A 19453-nucleotide genomic window follows, 5' to 3' on the forward strand; every position below is an offset into this window, starting at 1 on the left:
ACACATCCAATCAAAGTTTTGAGACAGCCATTTTATTAAACATAGTTTTAAGTTCTGGAAATTAGGTCTTTGAAGATGACAACTCCCCCACACCCCTCAGGGCAAGAGTTGTAATTTAAGGATTCTTCGAATTTTTCCCATTATTTCTTATGGAAGGGATGCTCATATAAACTTTCGAGAGGTCTCATTTGACTGAAAATTGAAAGTTCTTGTTCACGTTTTAAGATTCAAAAGAGATTGGAGGGTGACTATTCCCCCTCCCCTTCCTCCACGCCCTACATGCATCAGATAAAAATTTGGAGATAGACTTTTGTTAAAATAGTTCAAAGTTCTGATAACAAAAAACTCCAGTGTCGACACAGCCCACCAGGGCCCGGGGGTAGGCATTGTAAGTTATGCCGTGGAGCATAACTTAATAAAGGGGGCTTATAACTTATGGGAAGGGGTTTTGTATGGGAAGAACACACAGGAAATCTATTATATTTATCCAATTATAAGGTTAAAATACATACTCTGAGATAGATGTAAAATTGCTTTGGCATACAAAATCCTATTAAGGTCAATTCCAAACAGTCGTGATCCCTTTGTGTCAGTAAGTGAAATGGTCTAAACGCCCTTATTGGAGCTATTTTTTCAATCCATTCATTGATGTCAATCGCTGTCCACAAGTTATGCAAGCTGTCTATTGTTAATATATAAGGTTTTTATCAAAGAGGTAATCGTATAGACTTTGAAAAAAGCCTCATTCGATTTAAACTGAAAGTTCTAGATCCGTTTTTAAAGGCAATAATAATCGAACAGTAAGCACCCCCCCCATGCCACAAAAACTTGAAACTTTTTGCAATCAAAAACGAACCAAAATAATTAAAAAAAATCTTTCCGAAAAATAAGTTTTTAAAAGAAAAGTAAAGACCATTTTAAACTTAAGCTCAGGAGATAATAATACCTGTTAAAATTCAAACTCAAAACGACCAGAAATTACTTTGAAAGAATAGATGAAACACAAATCGAACAGAAATTAAATAAGAAATCATAGCAAAAAACATAAAAAAATTAATAATATAAATTAACAAATAGATCTTAAAGCGAGTAATGCTTAGATTGAATATGAAAATTAAGCTTAAAACGAAAACAAATATTTTGCTATTAAAGTATAAATGAAGCTTAAAACGAACAGAAATTAAATAACAATCAATGCAAACAAACATACAACATTTATTAATGTAAATGAATAAATAAATCTTAAAACGAGTGAAACTTAAATTGAATATGCAAATCAAGTTTGAATCGAATAAAAATAACTACAAACAAGAGTTTTGGTATCGCCTCACTGCAAAAGCCTAAAACCTACTGCGTCATTGGCGCTTTACTGAAAACGAATTATATTACAAATGTTTTCTTTTGTACTTAATATTGAAAATAAATATTAAAATTACAGTAAAATTTGGAACTGATGAGCTTTTAGCAAGTAGTATCATTATGCATCAAATATTCAGTTTAATTTATTAGTTCTTTCAAAGATTGGTCAAGACAAATATAGTTTCACTACAAACAAAATTTGGATACTGCCCCCTTCTTTAACTGTAAAAACCTAAAGCCTTCTGCTTCATTGGTGCTTCACTGAAAACGAATTACTCGTATATTACAAATTTATTATTTTCCAGTTCTTACAGCATTGAAAATGAAAATAAAATTACAGTGAAAAAAATATCTTGAACTGATGGATCTTTCAACAATTAATATCATTATATATCTAATATTCAATTTGATTTTGTTTATACTTTCCAAGACTGTTCAAGACTCATATAGTTTTGCCATTTTTTTTAACTCTGCAATTATTTCTAACTAATCGTGTTGGTTTGTTATGATAACATTCTATGGCTTCTAGGCATTTCTAATTGAGCGGAAAACTGCACCTCAAACTTTGTGGAACATGCATTTTCTTGCATGAAACACCAAAATATAATAAAATGTCAAGTTTCGGAGTGTTCCACCACTCGCAAGCAAGTGCCTTTGGTATTTTTGAATCTGCATGGTCAACTTAGGGGGTGGAGGGTAGGCTAATTCTCGTAGCAGCCCTATTCCGTCGTGGTATGATTCACACTTTCAACACCTGGAGTCCAGACTATCATATAATCTACCAAGCATACAACTACCCCAAATCAGTATCAATAAATAAATGAAACCCAAAATGAACCAATATTAAAATAAATATTAGAGTCAAACTCAAAACGAGCATAAATTAATATGAAAAGGGTTCAAAACCCCTATGCTTTCTAAAATCCAGAATATAATTTGTATTTTACTGAAAAAAAAATTCAAATGAGTTTACTGAAAAAATGTGCATTGTCAATTTAATATACATATGCTGATATTTATTCCCTAAAATCTTAATTAATGAAAGCATTGTTTTCAGTAAAGCGCCAATGACGCAGTAGGTTTTAGGCTTCTGCAGTGAGGCGATAACCAAACTCTTGTTTGTAGTTATTTTTATTCGATTCAAACTTTATTTGCATTTTCAATTTAAATTTCACTCGTTTTAAGATTTATTTATTTATTTACATTAATAAATATTGTATGTTTGTTCGTATTGATTGTTATTTAATTTCTGTTCGTTTTAAGTTTCATTAATGCTTTAAAAGCAAAATATTTTTTTCGTTTTAAGCTTGGTTTTGATATTCAATCTTAGCATTACTCGCTTTAAGTTCTATTTATTCATTTATATTATTACTTGTTGTATGTTTTTTGCTATGATTGTTTATTTAATTTCTGTTCGTTTTGTGTTCCATTTATTCTTTAATAGTAATTTCTGGTCGTTTTTAGTTTGAATTTTAACAGGTATTTTTATATCCATATCTTAATTTTAAAATGGCCATTAATTTTCTTTGAAAAAATTATTTTTAGGAAATTTTTTTTAATTAATTGGAACAAAATTCGAACTTTAGCTTAAAGAGCAAGTTATTGATTAGGGGGCGAACCCCTTAATATACGTTTTAAAAATCTGTGAATATAGAAGTTCGATACGTAAGCTAATTCGTAAGTTACGTATATTTATTACTAATAAAAACCTTCGTAAATAAAATTAAACAAGTTTCGAGAAAGCCATTTAACCAAATAAAAGTAAAATTAATATGCAAATTTTGTTGTAATTATCCATGTACGGTGAGCCAATATCAAAACCTGCATTAATTCAAAAACGTTTAAAAATTAAATAAAAAAAACAAGTTTTTTTAACTGAAAGTAGGGAACGACGTTAAAACTTAAAACGAACAGAAATTATTCCGTATATGAAAGGGGCTGTCCCCTCCTCAACGCCTCGCTCTTTACGCTAAAGTTTGACTCTTTTTCACAACTCTATTTTTTTAAACAATAAAAAACTTTAGCGTAAAGAGCGAGGCGTTGAGGAGGAGACAGCCCCTTTCAGATACGGAATAATTTCTGTTCGTTTTAAGTTTTAACGTCGTTCCTTACTTTCAGTTAAAAAAACTTGTTTTTTTTATTTAATACTGAAAAAGAAATCAAAGAGGCCTTCAAGCGCGAAAAAATCAACTTGCTTTTCTAAAGTTCAAAGCGTAGGGTGTTTTGAGAAGTTTATGTTCAAATTCTACTGTTATGAAACTGGAATTATACTTGAAGACCATCTATTCTTCAATGCAGTCTCAGTCTAAATGCATTTTTGTTACGTTTTAAAAAGCCGGACACAAATTTTGGGACACGGCCTGGTCCCCTAATTTACATGGAATTCTCAATCAGACTATCTAAATCAGACTCTGAATTTGCCTCTCACTCAGACTATCGGTCTTGGCTTTTCTCCAATTATCCATGGCTCTTAACTTTTTTCCCCACAACTTGATTTTAATTGAACGAAAACCTCGTTTCGTGTTATTTTGAACCCTCCTCCGGATGAGGCTTTGCCATCCTAATCCCCTCCCCCCCCCCCTAGATGCCCTCAGGGCTGGGTCGACTCTCAGACATTTTTTTTATTATTTACCTCCAAAAATGATCCATCTCCAGGAGAATCGCTTACAGGAATTATTGATGGAGGGTTTTTTTCTTACGAATATATTTCTTGTATATATATATTCATATATATTTTATATATATAGCAAGGTTTCTTGCTACCAGCAAAAGGCTTGGTAAGTTTTTTGGCTGAAGTTGACTTTTTAACTGCAGTAAGTTTTGCTATTTTCTTGACTTAGGCTGTCTTAGCTGTGGGCTTGGCTACAGCTAATAGCTTTGCTTTGCAAGCTTGATAGAACCAGTTACGCCAGTACCTTTTGGATTTATAACAATTCCATTTGCAAGACAACACCTCAAATCTTGCTTAAGATGCATATTCACAACTTTTACATCATTGGCAACCTGGAAATTGCCCATTATGTATTTGAGAATGGCCTGACGGCTAGATCATCCGTGTTCTTATAGGTCAGCAATGGATTTGGTGATAATTTCTTTGTATTTTGGGTGGTTTATCGTTGCCTGGGCCTTTTTATCCCCTTTAGGTTTTGCAGACTTAGCTGGTTTTGGAGCCTTTACTTTCTCTTCCTTCTTGGCTGGTGAAGCCATACTCTAAGATTGTACAGATGTCGGTGCAAGTTGAGCTTCAACTTCAGACATTTTAAATTCTTCTCAATATTCTCTCTATTACTAATGCAATTCTAAATCTCGAATGCTTGCTTATTTTCAAAGTTTTATAATTATATTATAAAACTTATGTTAATTTCTGCTCGTTTTGAGTTTGACTCGGTTATTTATTTTAATTTCTGTTCGTTTTGGGTTTGATTTATTTATCGATGCTGATTTGTGGTAGCTTCGAGCTTGGTAGATTATTTGATTTTAGTTTTGCTCATTTTTGTTTAATGGAGTTCTTTACTTTTCTTTGAAAAACTTATTTTGTGGAAATTTTTTTTTAAATTAATTTCTGTTCGTTATATATTGACATAGTCTTTTCAGGGAAAAAGAAAATAACACTTTAAATCTTTTCGTTTTTTAATCTTTTCGTTTTTTTTTATAGTTTGGTCTGCTATTTGTATGCTGGAGAAAAATTTTCAGAAATTTTTAGCAACATACACCCTTTTAAAAATCTGGACACAAATAGTACTGTTTAACTTAGTTTCCTACCTCCTCTAGTTGACCTGACATGGAAAACTTATTACCATTCCCAAAAAATTCTGTTTACTTTCTTTGATAGCTTGGATACACTTACACTATTTTGATTTGGTTGAATTTTAAGAGCAGAAGTAGCCTCGACAGTTTGAACATAATATCCTCAGTCGTTATTGGGATACAGCTGAGATGCCTTATTGGGAATTAGCATTATCACAGTGCATTTTGATTTAATCTTAAGGCAGCATTTAGTTTTTAAACATAATGGGCAAATGGGAGGGTGGGAGGTGAAGGGGGATTAGTTGCCCTCCAATCACTTTTGACTATTAAAAAGGGCATCATCCCTTTCTATTTTCAATCGAATGAGCCCCTTTCGAAGTTCCCACGACAACTCCTTCGATACGAAGTGCCCTGGTCTAAACAACAACAACAACAAAAAAATATTACTAATAACTTTCGACTATTAAAAAGGGCACTAACCCTTTGAATTTCAAATCGAGTGAGCCCTTTTCTGAAGTTTCTACAACGCCTTCTATAAAACCTTATGTGCCCCCAGGGCATAACTTAAAACCCTTGCCCTGAGGGCTATGGCAGAGTATCCTCCTCAAAAATATATTTTCCGTCTGTAAATCAACAACGCTGAACAAAATGGTTATCTCAAAAGTTTTTATTGGATGTGTTTGAGGGAATGATGGGCGTGGGGGGGGGAGGGGGCTAATTGCCCTCCAATCACTTTCTACTATTAAAAAGGGCACTATCCCTTTGAATTATCAATTGAATGAGCTTTTTTTGAAGTTTCTACGACAACGCCTTCTATAAAAACATTATATGTCCCCTGGTCATAACTTAAAACCCTTGCCCTGAGGGTTCTGGGGGAGTGTCCTCCTCAAAAACATATTTTATCTGGAAATCAACTACGCTGAAAAAAATGGCTATCTCAAAATTTTAATTGAATGTGTTTGGGGGAATGATGAGCGTGGGGGGGGGGCTAGTTGACCTCCAATGACTTTTGCCTATTAAAAAGGGCACTAGCCCTTTGAATTTACAATCGAATGAGCCTTTTTTGAATTTTCTACGACAAAGACCTCTATAAAAACCTTATATGCCCCCAGGGCATAACTTAAAACCCTTGCCCTGAGGGTTTTGGGGAGTGTCCTTCTCAAAAACAAATTTTCTATCTGGAAATCAACTAGCCTACGCTAAACAAAATGGCTATCTCAAAAATTTGATTGGATGTGTTTGGATGAATGATGGCCGTGGGGGGGGGGGGGCTAGGTTCCCTCCAATAACTTTCGACAATTAAAAAGGGCACTAGCCCTTTGAATTTCAAATCAAATAAGTCCCTTTTGAAGTATCTATGACAACGCCTTCTATAAAAAATTTATATACCCCAGGACATAACTTATAACCCTTTCCCTGAAGATTGTTGGGAAGTTTCCTCCTCAAAAACATATTTTTTATCTGGAAATCAACTACGCTGAACAAAATAGCTATCTCAAAATTTTGATTGGATGTGTTTGGGGGACTGATGGGCGTGCCGGGGGGGGGGGGATAGTGGCCCTCCAAACCGTTTCGACTTTTAAAAAATGCACTAGCCCTTTGAATTTACAATCAAAAGAGCCTGTTTTGAAGTTTCTACGACAACGTCTTATATAAAAACCTAAGATGACCGCAGGGCATTACTTAAAACCCTTGCCCTGGGGGTTGTTGGGGAGTGTCCTCCTCAAAAACATATTTTATATCTGGAAATCAAGTGCGCTGAACAAAACGGCTATCTCACAATTTTGATTGGATGTGTTTGGGGGAATGATGGGCGTGGGGTGTCTAGTTGCCCTCCAATCACTTTCGACTATTAAAAAGGGCATTAGCCCTTTGAATTTCCAATCAAATTAGCCCGTTTTGATGTTTCTACGATAACGCCTTCTATAAAAACCTTATATGCCCCCAGGGCATAACTTAAAACCCTTGTCCCGAGGGTTGTGGGGGAGTGTCCTCCTCAAAAACATATTTTCTCTCTAGAAATCAGCTACGCTGACAAACTCCCTATCTCAAATGTTGTGTGGTTGTGTGGGGGGAACTGCGGGGCGTGGGGGGGGGGGCTAGTTGCCCTCCAATCACTTTAGACTATTAAAAAGGGCACTCGCCCTTTGAATTTCCAGTCGAATGAGCCTGTTTTGATGTTTCTATGACAACGCCTTCTATAAAATCCTTTTACGCCCCCAGGGCATAACTTAAAACCCTTACTCTGAGGGTTGTGGGGGAGTCTCCTCCTCAGAAACATATTTTCTGTGTGGAAATCAACAACGCTGAACAAAATGGCTATCTCACAATTTTGATTGGATGTGCTTGGGGGAATAATGGACGGGGGGGGGGGGGCTAGTTGCCCTCCAATCACTTTCGACTATTAAAAAGGGCACTAGCTCTTTGAATTTTCGATCGAATGAGCCTGTTTTGAAGTTTCTACGACAACGCCTTCTATAAAAACATTATATGTCCCCTGGTCATAACTTAAAACCCTTGCCCTGAGGGTTCTGGGGGAGTGTCCTCCTCAAAAACATATTTATCTGGAAATCAACTACGCTGAAAAAAATGGCTATCTCAAAATTTTAATTGAATGTGTTTGGGGGAATGATGAGCGTGGGGGGGGGGCTAGTTGACCTCCAATGACTTTCGACTATTAAAAAGAGCAATAGCCCTTTGAATTTCCAATCGAATTAGCCTTTTTTGAAGTTTCTACGACAACGCCCTCTATAAAAACCTTATATGCCCCCTGGGCATAACTTAAAACCCTTGCCCTGCGGGTTGTGGGGGAGTGTCCTTCTCAAAAACATATTTTCTATCTGGAAATCAACTAGCCTACGCTGAACAAAAGGACTATCTCAAAAATTTTATTGTATGTGTGTGGGTGAATGATGTCCGTGGGGGGGGGGGGGCTATTTGCCCTCCAAAACCTTTAAACAATTAAAAAGGGCACTAGCCCTTTTAATTTAAAATCAAATAAGTCCCTTTTGAAGTTTCTATGACAATGCCTTCTATAAAAAATTTATATACCCCAGGACATAACTTATAACCCTTTCCCTGAAGATTGTTGGGAAGTTTCCTCCTCAAAAACATATTTTTTATCTGGAAATCAACTACGCTGAACAAAATAGCTCTCTCAAAATTTTGATTGCATGTGTTTGGGGGACTGATGGGCGTGCCGGGGGGGGGGGGATAGTGGCCCACCAAACCGTTACGACTTTTAAAAAAGGCACTAGCCCTTTGAATTTCCAATCGAAAGAGCCTGTTTTGAAGTTTCTACGACAACGTCTTATATAAAAACCTTATATGCCCTCAGGGCATTACTTAAAACCCTTGCCCTGGGGGTTGTGGGGGAGTGTGCTCCTCAAAAACATATTTTTTATCTGGAAATCAAGTGCGCTGAACAAAACGGCTATCTCACAATTTTGATTGGATGTGGTTGGGGGACTGATGGGCGTGGGGTGTCTAGTTGCCCTCCAATCACTTTCGACTATTAAAAAGGGCATTAGCCCTTTGAATTTCCAATCAAATGAGCCTGTTTTGATGTTTCTACGACAATGACTTCTATAAAAACCTCATATGGCCCCAGGGCATAACTTAACATCCGTGTCCCGTGAGTTGTGGGTGAGTATCCTCCTCAAAATGATATTTTCTCTCTAGAATTCAGCTACTCTAACAAACTGCCAACCTCAAAATTTTGTGTGGTTGTGGGGGGGGGACTGCGGGACATGGGGGGGGGGCTAGTAGCCCACCAATAACTTTAAACTATTAAAAATGGTACGAGCCCTTTGAATTTACAATCGAATGAGCCTTTTTTGAAGTTTCTATGACAACGCCTTCTATAAAAGCCTTTTACGCCCCCAGGGCAAAGCTTGAAACCCTTTCTCTGAAGGCTGTGGGGGAGTTTTCTCCTCAGAAACATATTTTCTGTGTGGAAATCAACAACGCTTAACAAAATGGCTATCTCACAATTTTGATTGGATGTGCTTGGGGGAATACAGGACGGGGGGGGGGGCTAGTTGCCCTCCAATCACTTTCGACTATTAAAAAGGGCACTAGCTCTTTGAATTTCCAATCGAATGAGCCTGTTTTGAAGTTTCTACGACAACGCCTTCAATAAAAACTTTACATGCCCCCAGGGCATAACTTAACACCTTTGCCCTGAGGGTTGTGGGGGAGTGTCCTCCTCAAAAACATATTTACTATCGGAAAATCAACTACGCTGAACAAAATGGCTATCTCAAAATGTTGATTGGATGTGTTTGGGGGAATGATGGGCTTGGGGGGGGGGGCTAGTTGCCCTCCAATCACTTTCGACTATTGAAAAGGGCACTAACCCTTTGAATTTCCAATCTAATGAGCCTGTTTTTAAGTTTCTGCGACAATGTCTTCTCTAAGCACCTTATATGCCTCCAGGGCATAACTTAAAACCCTTGCCCTGAGGGTTGTGGGGGAGTATCCTCCTCAAAAATACATTTTCTATATGGAAATCAACCACGCTGGACAAAATGGCTATCTCAAAATTTCGATTGGATGTGTTCGGGGGAATGAGGGGCGTGAGGGGGGGCTAGTTGCCCTCTAATTACTTTCGACTATTAAAAAGGGCACTAGAACTCTCGATTTCCAATCGAATGAACCCCTTTTGAAGTCTCTACGACGACCCCTTCTATATGAAGTCCCTGGTTTAAAGAAAAAAATAATAATAAACTGTACATTGTGTCAACATTGATCTTATATGCCCTCAGGGCATAACTTAAAACCCTTGCCCCAAGGGTTGTGGGGGAGTGCCCTCCTCAAAAACACATTTTCAATCTGGAAATCAACCACGCTGAACAAAATGGCTATCTCAAAATTTCGATTGGATGTGTTTGGGGAATGATTGGCGTGAGGGGGGGCTAGTTGCCCTCCAATCACTTTCGACTATTAAAAAGGGCACTAGAACTCTCGATTTCCAATCGAATGAACCCCTTTTGAAGTCTCTACGACGACCCCTTTCATATGAAGTGCCCTGCTTAAAAAAAAATAAAAAAAATAATACTGTACATTGTGTCAACATTGATCTTATATTCCCTCAGGGCATAACTTAAAACCCTTGCCCCGAGGGTTGTGGGGGAGTGTCTTCCTCAAAAACACATTTTCTCTTGAAATCAACTACGCTGAACAAAATGGCTATCTCAAAATTTAGATTGGATGTGGTTGGGGGAATGAGGGGCGTGGGGGGGGGGCTAGTTGTCCTCCAATCACTTTCGACTATTAAAAAGAATACTAGCCATTCCAATTTCCAATCGAATGAGCCCTTTTCGAAGTTTCTACGACAACTCCTTCGATACGAAGTGCCCGGGTATGGAGAAAAAAAAACAAAAAAAAAAACACATTGTGCCCACATCGTTCTTTACTTAGGCAGCGCTAGCGCGCTGCCTATGACTATTAAAATTAAGTGCTTTCAGAAAATGTAAGATAGATGCATTTGCGTTTGCAAATTCGAATTGAAATTAATTCTAAAACTCCAACTAAAAACACAGATGTAGAGCAAAAAGAAAAGCGAGGCTTCGAGGCTTGTAGGTTAAATTTGTATTTTTATGAAAATAAATTTCCTTTCCTTCTAGTATTACATTTAAAAAGACAAAAATAGCGTTTTAATGTTTGCGAGATGCGTGGGGGAGGGGAGAGTGGTTGCGAAATGGAAGTAAACTGCTTCCATTTGTTTCGATCACATTATATATAAAACGTTCAATATACGTACCGCTTGAAACACAATTATTTGAAACTTGAGAAATATTCCTTTTTAAAGTATATTTTCGAGTTTTGTCTAAAAACTAACAATAAAAATTACAAAGTGGCCTAATTAAAAAAATAAATAAATAAAAATTACAACCCTAGACATTAAAAAGCTTTACATTTATATGAATAAGTAAGTAAAGCATGACTGCCTTTTAGGTTTTTTTTTATCTAAATCTGCATTATTGGCGGTACAGCGAGGATATAAAGAGGACAGGGAGGCTTCTCAGAGCAAGCGTCTCTGACATTTTTTTTTTTTACCAGGATTCCTCTAGCACGACAGTTTAAAAAAAAGGAAAAGATGAATCAAAGAATCTCGGCTGCATTTTTTTTCGAAGCAAAGTCTTTTAATGCTTATGGAGTCTTGTATTTCATTAAATAAAAAAAAAAATAAAAAAAATTTTTCAGCTGAAATTAATGAGCGACATTAAAACTTAATACGAAAAGAAATTATTCCATATATGAAAGGAGCTGTCCTCTCCTCAACGCCTTGCTCTTTACGCTAAAGTTTGACTCTTTCTCACAAGTCTATTTTCTAAAACAATAAAAAAAATTTAGCGTAAAGAGCAAGGTGTTGAGGAGGGGACAGCCTTTTTCATATACGGAATAATTTCTGTTCGACATTAAATTTTAATGTCGCTCCTCACTTTCAGTAAAAAAAACTTGTTTTTTTATTTAATGTCTGAACATTCTTGAATTAATGCAGCTTTAATTTTGGCTCACCATACATGAATAATTAAAATCAAATTTGGATATTAATTTTACTTTTTTTGCCTAAATGGCTTTCTCGAAATTTTGATCTGGCGTAACTTACGAAATAACTTACGTAACGAACTTCTATATCCGTATATTTTTATTACGTAAATTAGGTGTTCTCCCCCTAGTCAATACCTCGCTCTTTACGCTAAAGTTCGAATTTTTTTCCAATTCTTTAAGAATGACCCCTGAATCACAAGGACCTTTAATTAGAATAGATAGCTTTTTTGAAAGTACTAAACAAACTTTAGCGTAAAGAGAGAGATATTGACTAGAAGGAAAAACCCCTCAAATACGTAATAATTTCTGTTCGTTTTAAGTTTTAATGTTGCTCCTTACTTTCAGTTAAAAAAAACTATTTTTTTAAATTTCTGATCGTTTTTTTTAAACAATGCTGAGAAATCTGGCGCCTCCTCATAGAAATGTCCCTTCCCCAATGACAATTTCCTCCATGGAAAGATCCTCCCACGTAGCCCCCTCCTCTGTCCCCCCCCCCCCCCCCCCCGCCAGAAGAAATCCCTCTTTAAATCGTCAGCATACTTCCAAATAACAAATGCTATATGTAAACAATGGGCAAAGTTCATAACTTGCAGCCCTTCCCCCGGCGACTGTGGAGGATTAATTCATCCTCAAAGACATATTTATTAGGATTTCGACTATGCTAAACAAAATGGCTGTCTCAAAATTTTTATCCGATGACTTTTGGAAAAAAAATGATTGTGGGACGGGGCCTAGTTGCCCTCCATTTTTTTTGGTCACTTAAAAAGGGAACTAGAACTTTTAATTTCCGTTCGAATGAACCCTCTTGCGATATTTTATGACCACCGGATCGATACGATCACCCCTGAAAAACAAAACAAAAAAAAAACAAATAAACACGCATCCGTGATCTTTCTTCTGGCAAAAAATGCAAAATTCCACATTTTGCAGATAGGAGCTTGAAACCTATACGACAAGGCCGTATTCAGGGGGGGGGGGTACCCGGTTTGTAAACCCCCCCCCCCCCGAAATTTTTGAACGAGTCGAAAATAAGTCGAAAATTAGTAAAACCTAGGTAAAAATCAGTAAAATTAGTCGAAAACTGAGTCAAAAATTAGTAAAACGCCCCCGAAAAAAAAGCCTGGATCCGCCCTTGCTATACGATAGGGTTCTCTGATACGCTGTATATTATGGTTTGATTTTTATTAAGATTATATCACCTTTAAGGGTAGTTTCCCCCTTTTTTTTCGAAAATAAGGCAAATTTTTCAGGCTCGTACCTTTTGATGTGTAAGACTGAATTTGATGAAACTTATATATGTAAAAAAAAAATAAAACTCCGATTCTTTTGATGTATCTGTTCGTATCAAAACTCGGTTTTTTAGAGTTTTGATTACTACCGAGCCATATCGCTCCTTGTGGAGAACTTGTTACCACGAACTGTTTGAAAAGGCCAAAAGTTGTGCTGAGACGAACCATATTGTTCAATGCTTAGAAACTCGAGTCACCCTTTTGCCACCAATAAAAGAAAAGGATAATAACTACAATATGTTCCATATGAGAATAAGTGTGTTTATGAGGGATGGGATAAGAAGGATAATGGGCTTTCAAAGACTTGAAATTTCAAGTGTGAATACCAGCTAAAAGTCCATTTATTTTAATTGACCAACCTCTAAATTAATTGTCCAACCTCTAAATTAAAGTCAGTCGGATGCCTTTTCTTATAGTTTGAAACTCATGATTTTAGGCTTCATTGCCTCAGAGTCAGTTTACAAGAAAATTATTTCGCTATCAAATATTTTTCCAGCTTTTCATACTTGTATATTAATTGCATATAATTAATGTAATACTTTTGTCCTAATTGTAAGGTCCAGCTGTAATTTAGTAAGAATAGGAACATATTTTCCTCCGTTCTTATTTGCTTTATTCAAACATTAAAGAAAGGGCTTGTGCAGTTAAATAGCAACAATTATTTCTTTTAACAATTCCATTGTGTGAATGCAAACTTTATTCAAATATGAAAGGAAAAGCTAAATACAGTAAAATAGCAATGGTAATTTCTTTGCATAATTCAAACTAGATATTGCACCTGAGACGAAAAGAAAAGAAAATATTTACTTACATTTTGAATGCAAAACAAAGAAAAGGCTCATAAAACCTGGGCTAGAACGTGTTTATAAATTTGTTGGCCTTTAAAAAGGCCGTTGGGTAGGGGGACTGGGACAGTTTTAAACGCATTTGGAAACTATTAACCACCAAATCCATACAATGTGCGACCTTGATGCTTCAGGGCGTAGACTACGTCCGATGCAGTTACAGTCTTTCTCTTGGCATGCTCTGTGTTAGTGATAGCATCGCGAATAACATTTTCTAGAAAAACTTTAAGAACACTTCTGGTTTCCTCGTAAACTAGGCCAGATATACGTTAAAACCACCTCGGCGAGTCAGTCTTCTGATAGCTGGCTTTGTGATTCCCTGGATATCGCCACGAAGAAGTTTGCGATGACGTTTTGCGTCTCCTTTCCTCCTTTTCCTCCCTTTCCTCCTGTTCCTCCCTTTCCTCCTTTTCCTCCCTTTCCTCCTTTCCTCCTTTTCCTCCCTTTCCTCCTTTTCCTGTTCCTGTCATATTTTATACGATATCGTGGTGAAATATACAGCTGTAGAGTTTTGTCAGACTTGTAAGATTTCTTTCTTTAGAAAATTATGTGAGTTAGTTTTATGGTATTGCGTACATAATTATTTTTGTTTTCGTTTTGCCAATGTTATGTTATTAACTGTTATTGGTATGTACCATGTTGTTATGAGTGTTATTATCATGTGCAATTGTTTTGTTTTTTTTTGCCATGGCCAAAAGTAGTTTGTATCAAACAGTTCTTGGTAACGAACTGTAAGTAAAGAGCGACGTGGCTCAATAGTAGCCGAAACTCTAAGAAACATAGCCTTGATGACAATAGATACATCAAAAGAATCAAATTTTGATGCTTCTTGAAAATATACAAATTTCATCAAGTTTAATGCTACCCATCGAAAGTTACAAGCTTGAGAATATTTGCTTAATTTTTGAAAGAGGAAACAGCCCCAAAACATCAAGTGATCTTAATGAAAATCACACCATCAGATTTAGCATATCAGAGAACCTTAATGGAGAGGTTTCAAGCTCCTATGTACAAAAATGTGGAACTTTGCATTTTTTGTCAAAAGAGAGATCACGGATACGTGTTTATTTGTATTTTTTCCCCCCAGGGCTGATCATATCGAACCAGTGATCCTAGGAGATCGGGAAAGGGCTCATTTGATCGAAAAAAAATCTCTAGTGCCCTTTTTAACTGGCCAAAAATATTAGAGCAGCTAGCCCCCTCCTATGCTCTTTCCTCCCAAGTTGCCCGATCAACGTTTTGAGATAGCCATTTAGTTCAAAATAATCGAAAGATCTAATATCTATGTTTTTGAGGACGACTTGACCTCCCACAATCCAAAGAGGAAGGGCTGCAAGCTATGAACTTCGTCCATTGTTTACATATAGTATTGGTTATTAGGAAGTATACAGCTCTTTGTCAGTGGGGGATTTTCCTGGAGGGGGGGGGGTGTACGTGGGAGGATCTTTCCATGGAGAAATTTTTCATAGGGTGAGGAAACTTTCGATGGAGGGGGGACGGATTTTCCGGTATTATTCAAAAAACGATAAGAAATTAAATAAAAAACTTTTTTTCAACTGAAAGTAAGGACCAACATTAAAACTTAAAACGAACAGAAATTTTAACGCCTATAAGGAGGGTTGTCGTCCCCTCAATTCCGCACTTTTTATGCTAAAGTTTTTCTTAGAATTTATAAAACAGCCTATTATTCTAATTAAATGGCCCTTTTGTTTTAGGAGTCATTGTTGAATGATTGGAACAAAAATTCTAACTTTAGTGCAAAGAGCAAGCTGTTGTGGTGGGGCAACCCCCATGGGCCCCCATATGGGGGGGCTGGGGGGGCTCTTGCCCCCCCCCCCCTGGCTGAATGATGCTGCCTTATTTTTATATTTTTGTTCTGAGATTTCTATTATATAGCATTAAAAGTAGCAATTAGACGAAGTTTGCCCCCCCTGGAATTCAGCTTATGGGCGCCCATGGCAACCCCCATATACGTAATAATTTCAGTTCGTTTTAAGTTTAATCTTACTCCTTAATTTCAGTTAAAAAAACTTGTTTTTTTATTCATTTGCATAAATATTTATCTATCTGTCTATTCACTTGACTGCATAAACGACGAGTCTGCGATAGAGTTTGTTATTCTTATCTTATTAAACGAACAATAAGTATTATTAACAATAAATTAATTAATAATTTTGATTGATTTTAATAATCTTATTAAATTTTAACGAACATGCATCTATTTATCCGTAAATGTTTTTCGAAAACGATACAATAACCTCGTCTGAAAATTGGCATGCTACCATTTACCGGCGAGGAGAAAATACGATCTAGATATGTCACGACTTCTGAAAAATTTTTTTAGGGCCTTAATTTAGAGAAAGCATTTTTCATGTGAATGACGTCATAAACATTCAGAACATTTATTATAAATTTTGCTGAAGATTAGTGTCTGTGCTAAATATTTAAAAAAGTAGTTACCGGATAAAATGAGATTAAACTTGTTTTGCGAAAGAAATTTAAAAAACAAAAAACTATTTCTTTTAAAGAGCGAAGTTCGGTCCCTTTTGTTCGGTACTTTTGTTAAGAAAGCATCTTATAATCTTTTTTGCACCCAATATCAAGCCTTTTATACGAAAATATGTCAACTTGATTTTCTTGATAGTTCATTACGACTTCGAAAACAATCGGATAATTGGTATGATAAAAATTATACGAAAGGCATAAGCGAGCCCCATTAATCCGAGCGTATTTCCCCCTTTATGATTACTTTCTACCTAAGGAGCGCCACTTCCCTTTATACAAAAAAATGTGACACGGTCGTGGAATCAAGGAGATATCTGGTAGAAGAGAGTCCACCTAGGAGTAGATACCGGAACTTAAGTAGTTCCCTCTAAGTTCATGAACCTGCTAAAAAGAGCGTCAAGTACCTTTCTTTAACGGTTTCTTGTAAAGAGACTTCTTGGCAATTCTGGAAGACTTGGCAATTCGTTAGGTAAGGTACCTTTCTTTAATGGTTTCTTGTAAAGACACTTCTTGGCAATTCTGGAAGACTTGGCAATTCGGAGTCAGGTACCTTTCTTTAATGGCTTCTTGTAAAGACTACTTGGCAATTCTGAAAGACTTGACAATTCGTCAAGTCATGTACCTTTCTTGAATGGTTTCTTGTAAAGACACTTCTTGGCAATTCTGGAATACTTGTCAAATCGTCAAGTCAGGTAACTTTCTTTATTGGGTTCTTGTAAAGACAACTTGGCAATTCTGAAAGACTTGACAATTCGTCAAGTCAGGTACCTTTCTTTAATGGTTTCTTGTAAAGAGACTTCTTGGCAATTCTGGAAGACTAGTCAAATCGTCAAGTCAGGTACCTTTATTTATTGGGTTCTTGTAAAGAGACTTCTGGTCAATTCTGTAATACTTGACAATTCGTCAAGTCAGGTACCTTTCTTTAATGGTTTCTTGTAGAGACAACTTGTCAATTCTGTAAGACTTGACAATTCGTCAAGTCAGGTACCTTTCTTTAATGGTTTCTTGTAAAGACACTTCTTGGCAATTCTGGAAGACTTGGCAAATCGTCAAGTCAGGTAACTTTCTTTAATGGTTTCTTGTAAAGAGACTTCTTGCAATTCTGAAAGACTTGACAATTCTTCAAGTCAGGTACCTTTCATTAATGGTTTCTTGTAACGAGACTTCTTGGCAATTCTGAAAAACTTGACCATTCGTCAAGTCAGGTCCCTGCCTTAATGGTTTCTTGTAGAGACAACTTGGCAATTCTGGAAGACTTGGCAATTCGTCAAGTCAGGTACCTTTCTTTAATGGCTTCTTGTAAAGACTTCTTGCAATTCTGAAAGACTTGACAATTCGTCAAGTCAGGTACCTTTCTTTAATGTTTTCTGGTAAAGAGACTTCTTGGCAATTCTGGAAGACTTGTCAAATCGTCAAGTCAGGTACCTTTCTTTAATGGTTTCTTGTATAGAGACTTCTTGGCAATTCTGAAATACTTGTCAATTCGGCAAGTCAGGTACCTTTCTTTAATGGGTTCTTGTAGAGACAACTGGGCAATTCGTTGAAAGACTTGACAATTCGTCAAGTCAGGTACCTTTCTTTAATGGTTTCTTGTAAAGAGACTTCTTGGCAATTCTGGAAGACTTGGCAATTCGTCAAGTCAGGTACCTTTTTTTAACGGTTTCTTGTAAAACACTTCTTTGCAATTCTGGGAGACTTGGCAATTCGTCAAGTCAGGTTCCTTTCTTTAATGTTTTTTTTTGTAAAGACAGTTCTTGGCAATTCTAGAAGACTTGGCAATTCGTCACGTCAGGTACCTTTCTTTAATGGCTTTTTGTAAAAGACTTCTTGGCAATTCTAGAAGACTTGATAATTCGTCAAGTCAGTTACCTCTCTTTAATGGTTTCTTGCAAAGAGACTTCTTGACATTTCTTTAAAACACTTGTTATAATCAACGCTTGATTCTCAATTAATGAATAAAGCTTTTAGCTTGCAAAAAAAAAAAAGAAAAAAAAAAGAAAGACCAAGTGAAGTTAGAAATAAAAATCTGACACGAAAGGTAAAGTTCAATAGCAATGATCTGAATAGAACATTAATATACTGTATAACTCAAAAATAAAAGGGCAGCCGTTACTGATCCTTGAGAAACACCAATATTTTCAAGGTCATTTAACACATTGTAAGCTCGCAGAAAAAAGGAGAATGAAGGGGTGGGAGAGGGGTAAAACAGACCAAAAAGAAAGAAAGTCTTAACTTTTGACGGCACCTGGCAAGTAATCGAAACAGAAAGCGATAAAAATCAAAACAGTTTTCATACTGTTATCTGAACTTTTCACTCTTTTTCTACGTAGCATAATGATGGACCGGTGATTTAAAAGGAAATGTTTAGCTAAAACTTCCTTCAAAAAGTTAGTCTCATGTGCTCTAAAATGATCAGGTTTTCGTTTAAATCACACCACCGACATTCACCACCTATCCAACCATTTTGCAACACTGTCCATCCAAACCATACGGAAAAAATAAAAGAGCAGATTCCGCAAAATTTTGTGTTCGGATTCTATGCAATGGAATAAATAGCGTGTCTCACTCCTATAAATTCTGGCCCTATTCTTGCATCTACCCAGCTATGTTCAAAGTCCAAATAATCTTAAATCCAAAAAATATAGTTTCCAAATAATCTTATAACTAAATTACTTTAACAGTTTTTACAATTAATGTATATAACTATAAATTCTACATTCCAAGAAAAAAAACATCCTTTTAAGAAAAATAAATTTTCTAAATACACAAGGAGCAGTACAGTTTCCTCTTCTTGACAGAAATGATTTCTCCTCCTTGTCCTGGGTAAAATTATAGGTACGCCATTGCTAATTAAGACTACCTGCCGAAACCCTTTATCACAACCAAGGAGGGTTGAAGTAAATATAACCTTAAAGCACTCGTGAAACTACTTGACCTAGTGCGACTACTCTGTTTGATATTTAGCTGTTTCATTTCAATTTTCCTCAACAAAGGAGAATTATTAATTAAATTATTATTATATTTCATAATGATAATATATAATGAACAAAGGGAGGTTAAGGCCTTAAAGCTAAAAACACAGAGAAAATAAAAGAGCTTTACCCTCTTCGCAAGTTATTTCTCTTCATCCCCCCCAAGGGTAAAATTAAGCCT

General features: G+C 36.2%; 1 protein-coding gene and 1 pseudogene across 1 annotated transcript; both read right to left on the reverse strand.

The window, feature by feature from the left end:
• Positions 1–4054: 4054 nt before the first annotated feature.
• Positions 4055–4617, reverse strand: LOC148941852 (putative histone H1.6; annotated as a pseudogene).
• A 9270-nt stretch (positions 4618–13887) lies between these two features.
• Positions 13888–14265, reverse strand: LOC148941853 (histone H4-like). Its single transcript, XM_089102860.1, is given in 3 exon segments — positions 13888–14066; positions 14069–14154; positions 14225–14265. Coding segments are annotated over 3 exon segments (306 nt in total).
• Between the last annotated feature and the right edge of the window lie 5188 nt (positions 14266–19453).

The sequence above is a fragment of the Artemia sp. Qi Xiang Cuo genome, chromosome 17 (genome assembly GCF_049724085.1).
Source record: "Artemia sp. Qi Xiang Cuo chromosome 17, ASM4972408v1, whole genome shotgun sequence".
Lineage (NCBI taxonomy): Eukaryota > Metazoa > Arthropoda > Branchiopoda > Anostraca > Artemiidae > Artemia > Artemia sp. Qi Xiang Cuo.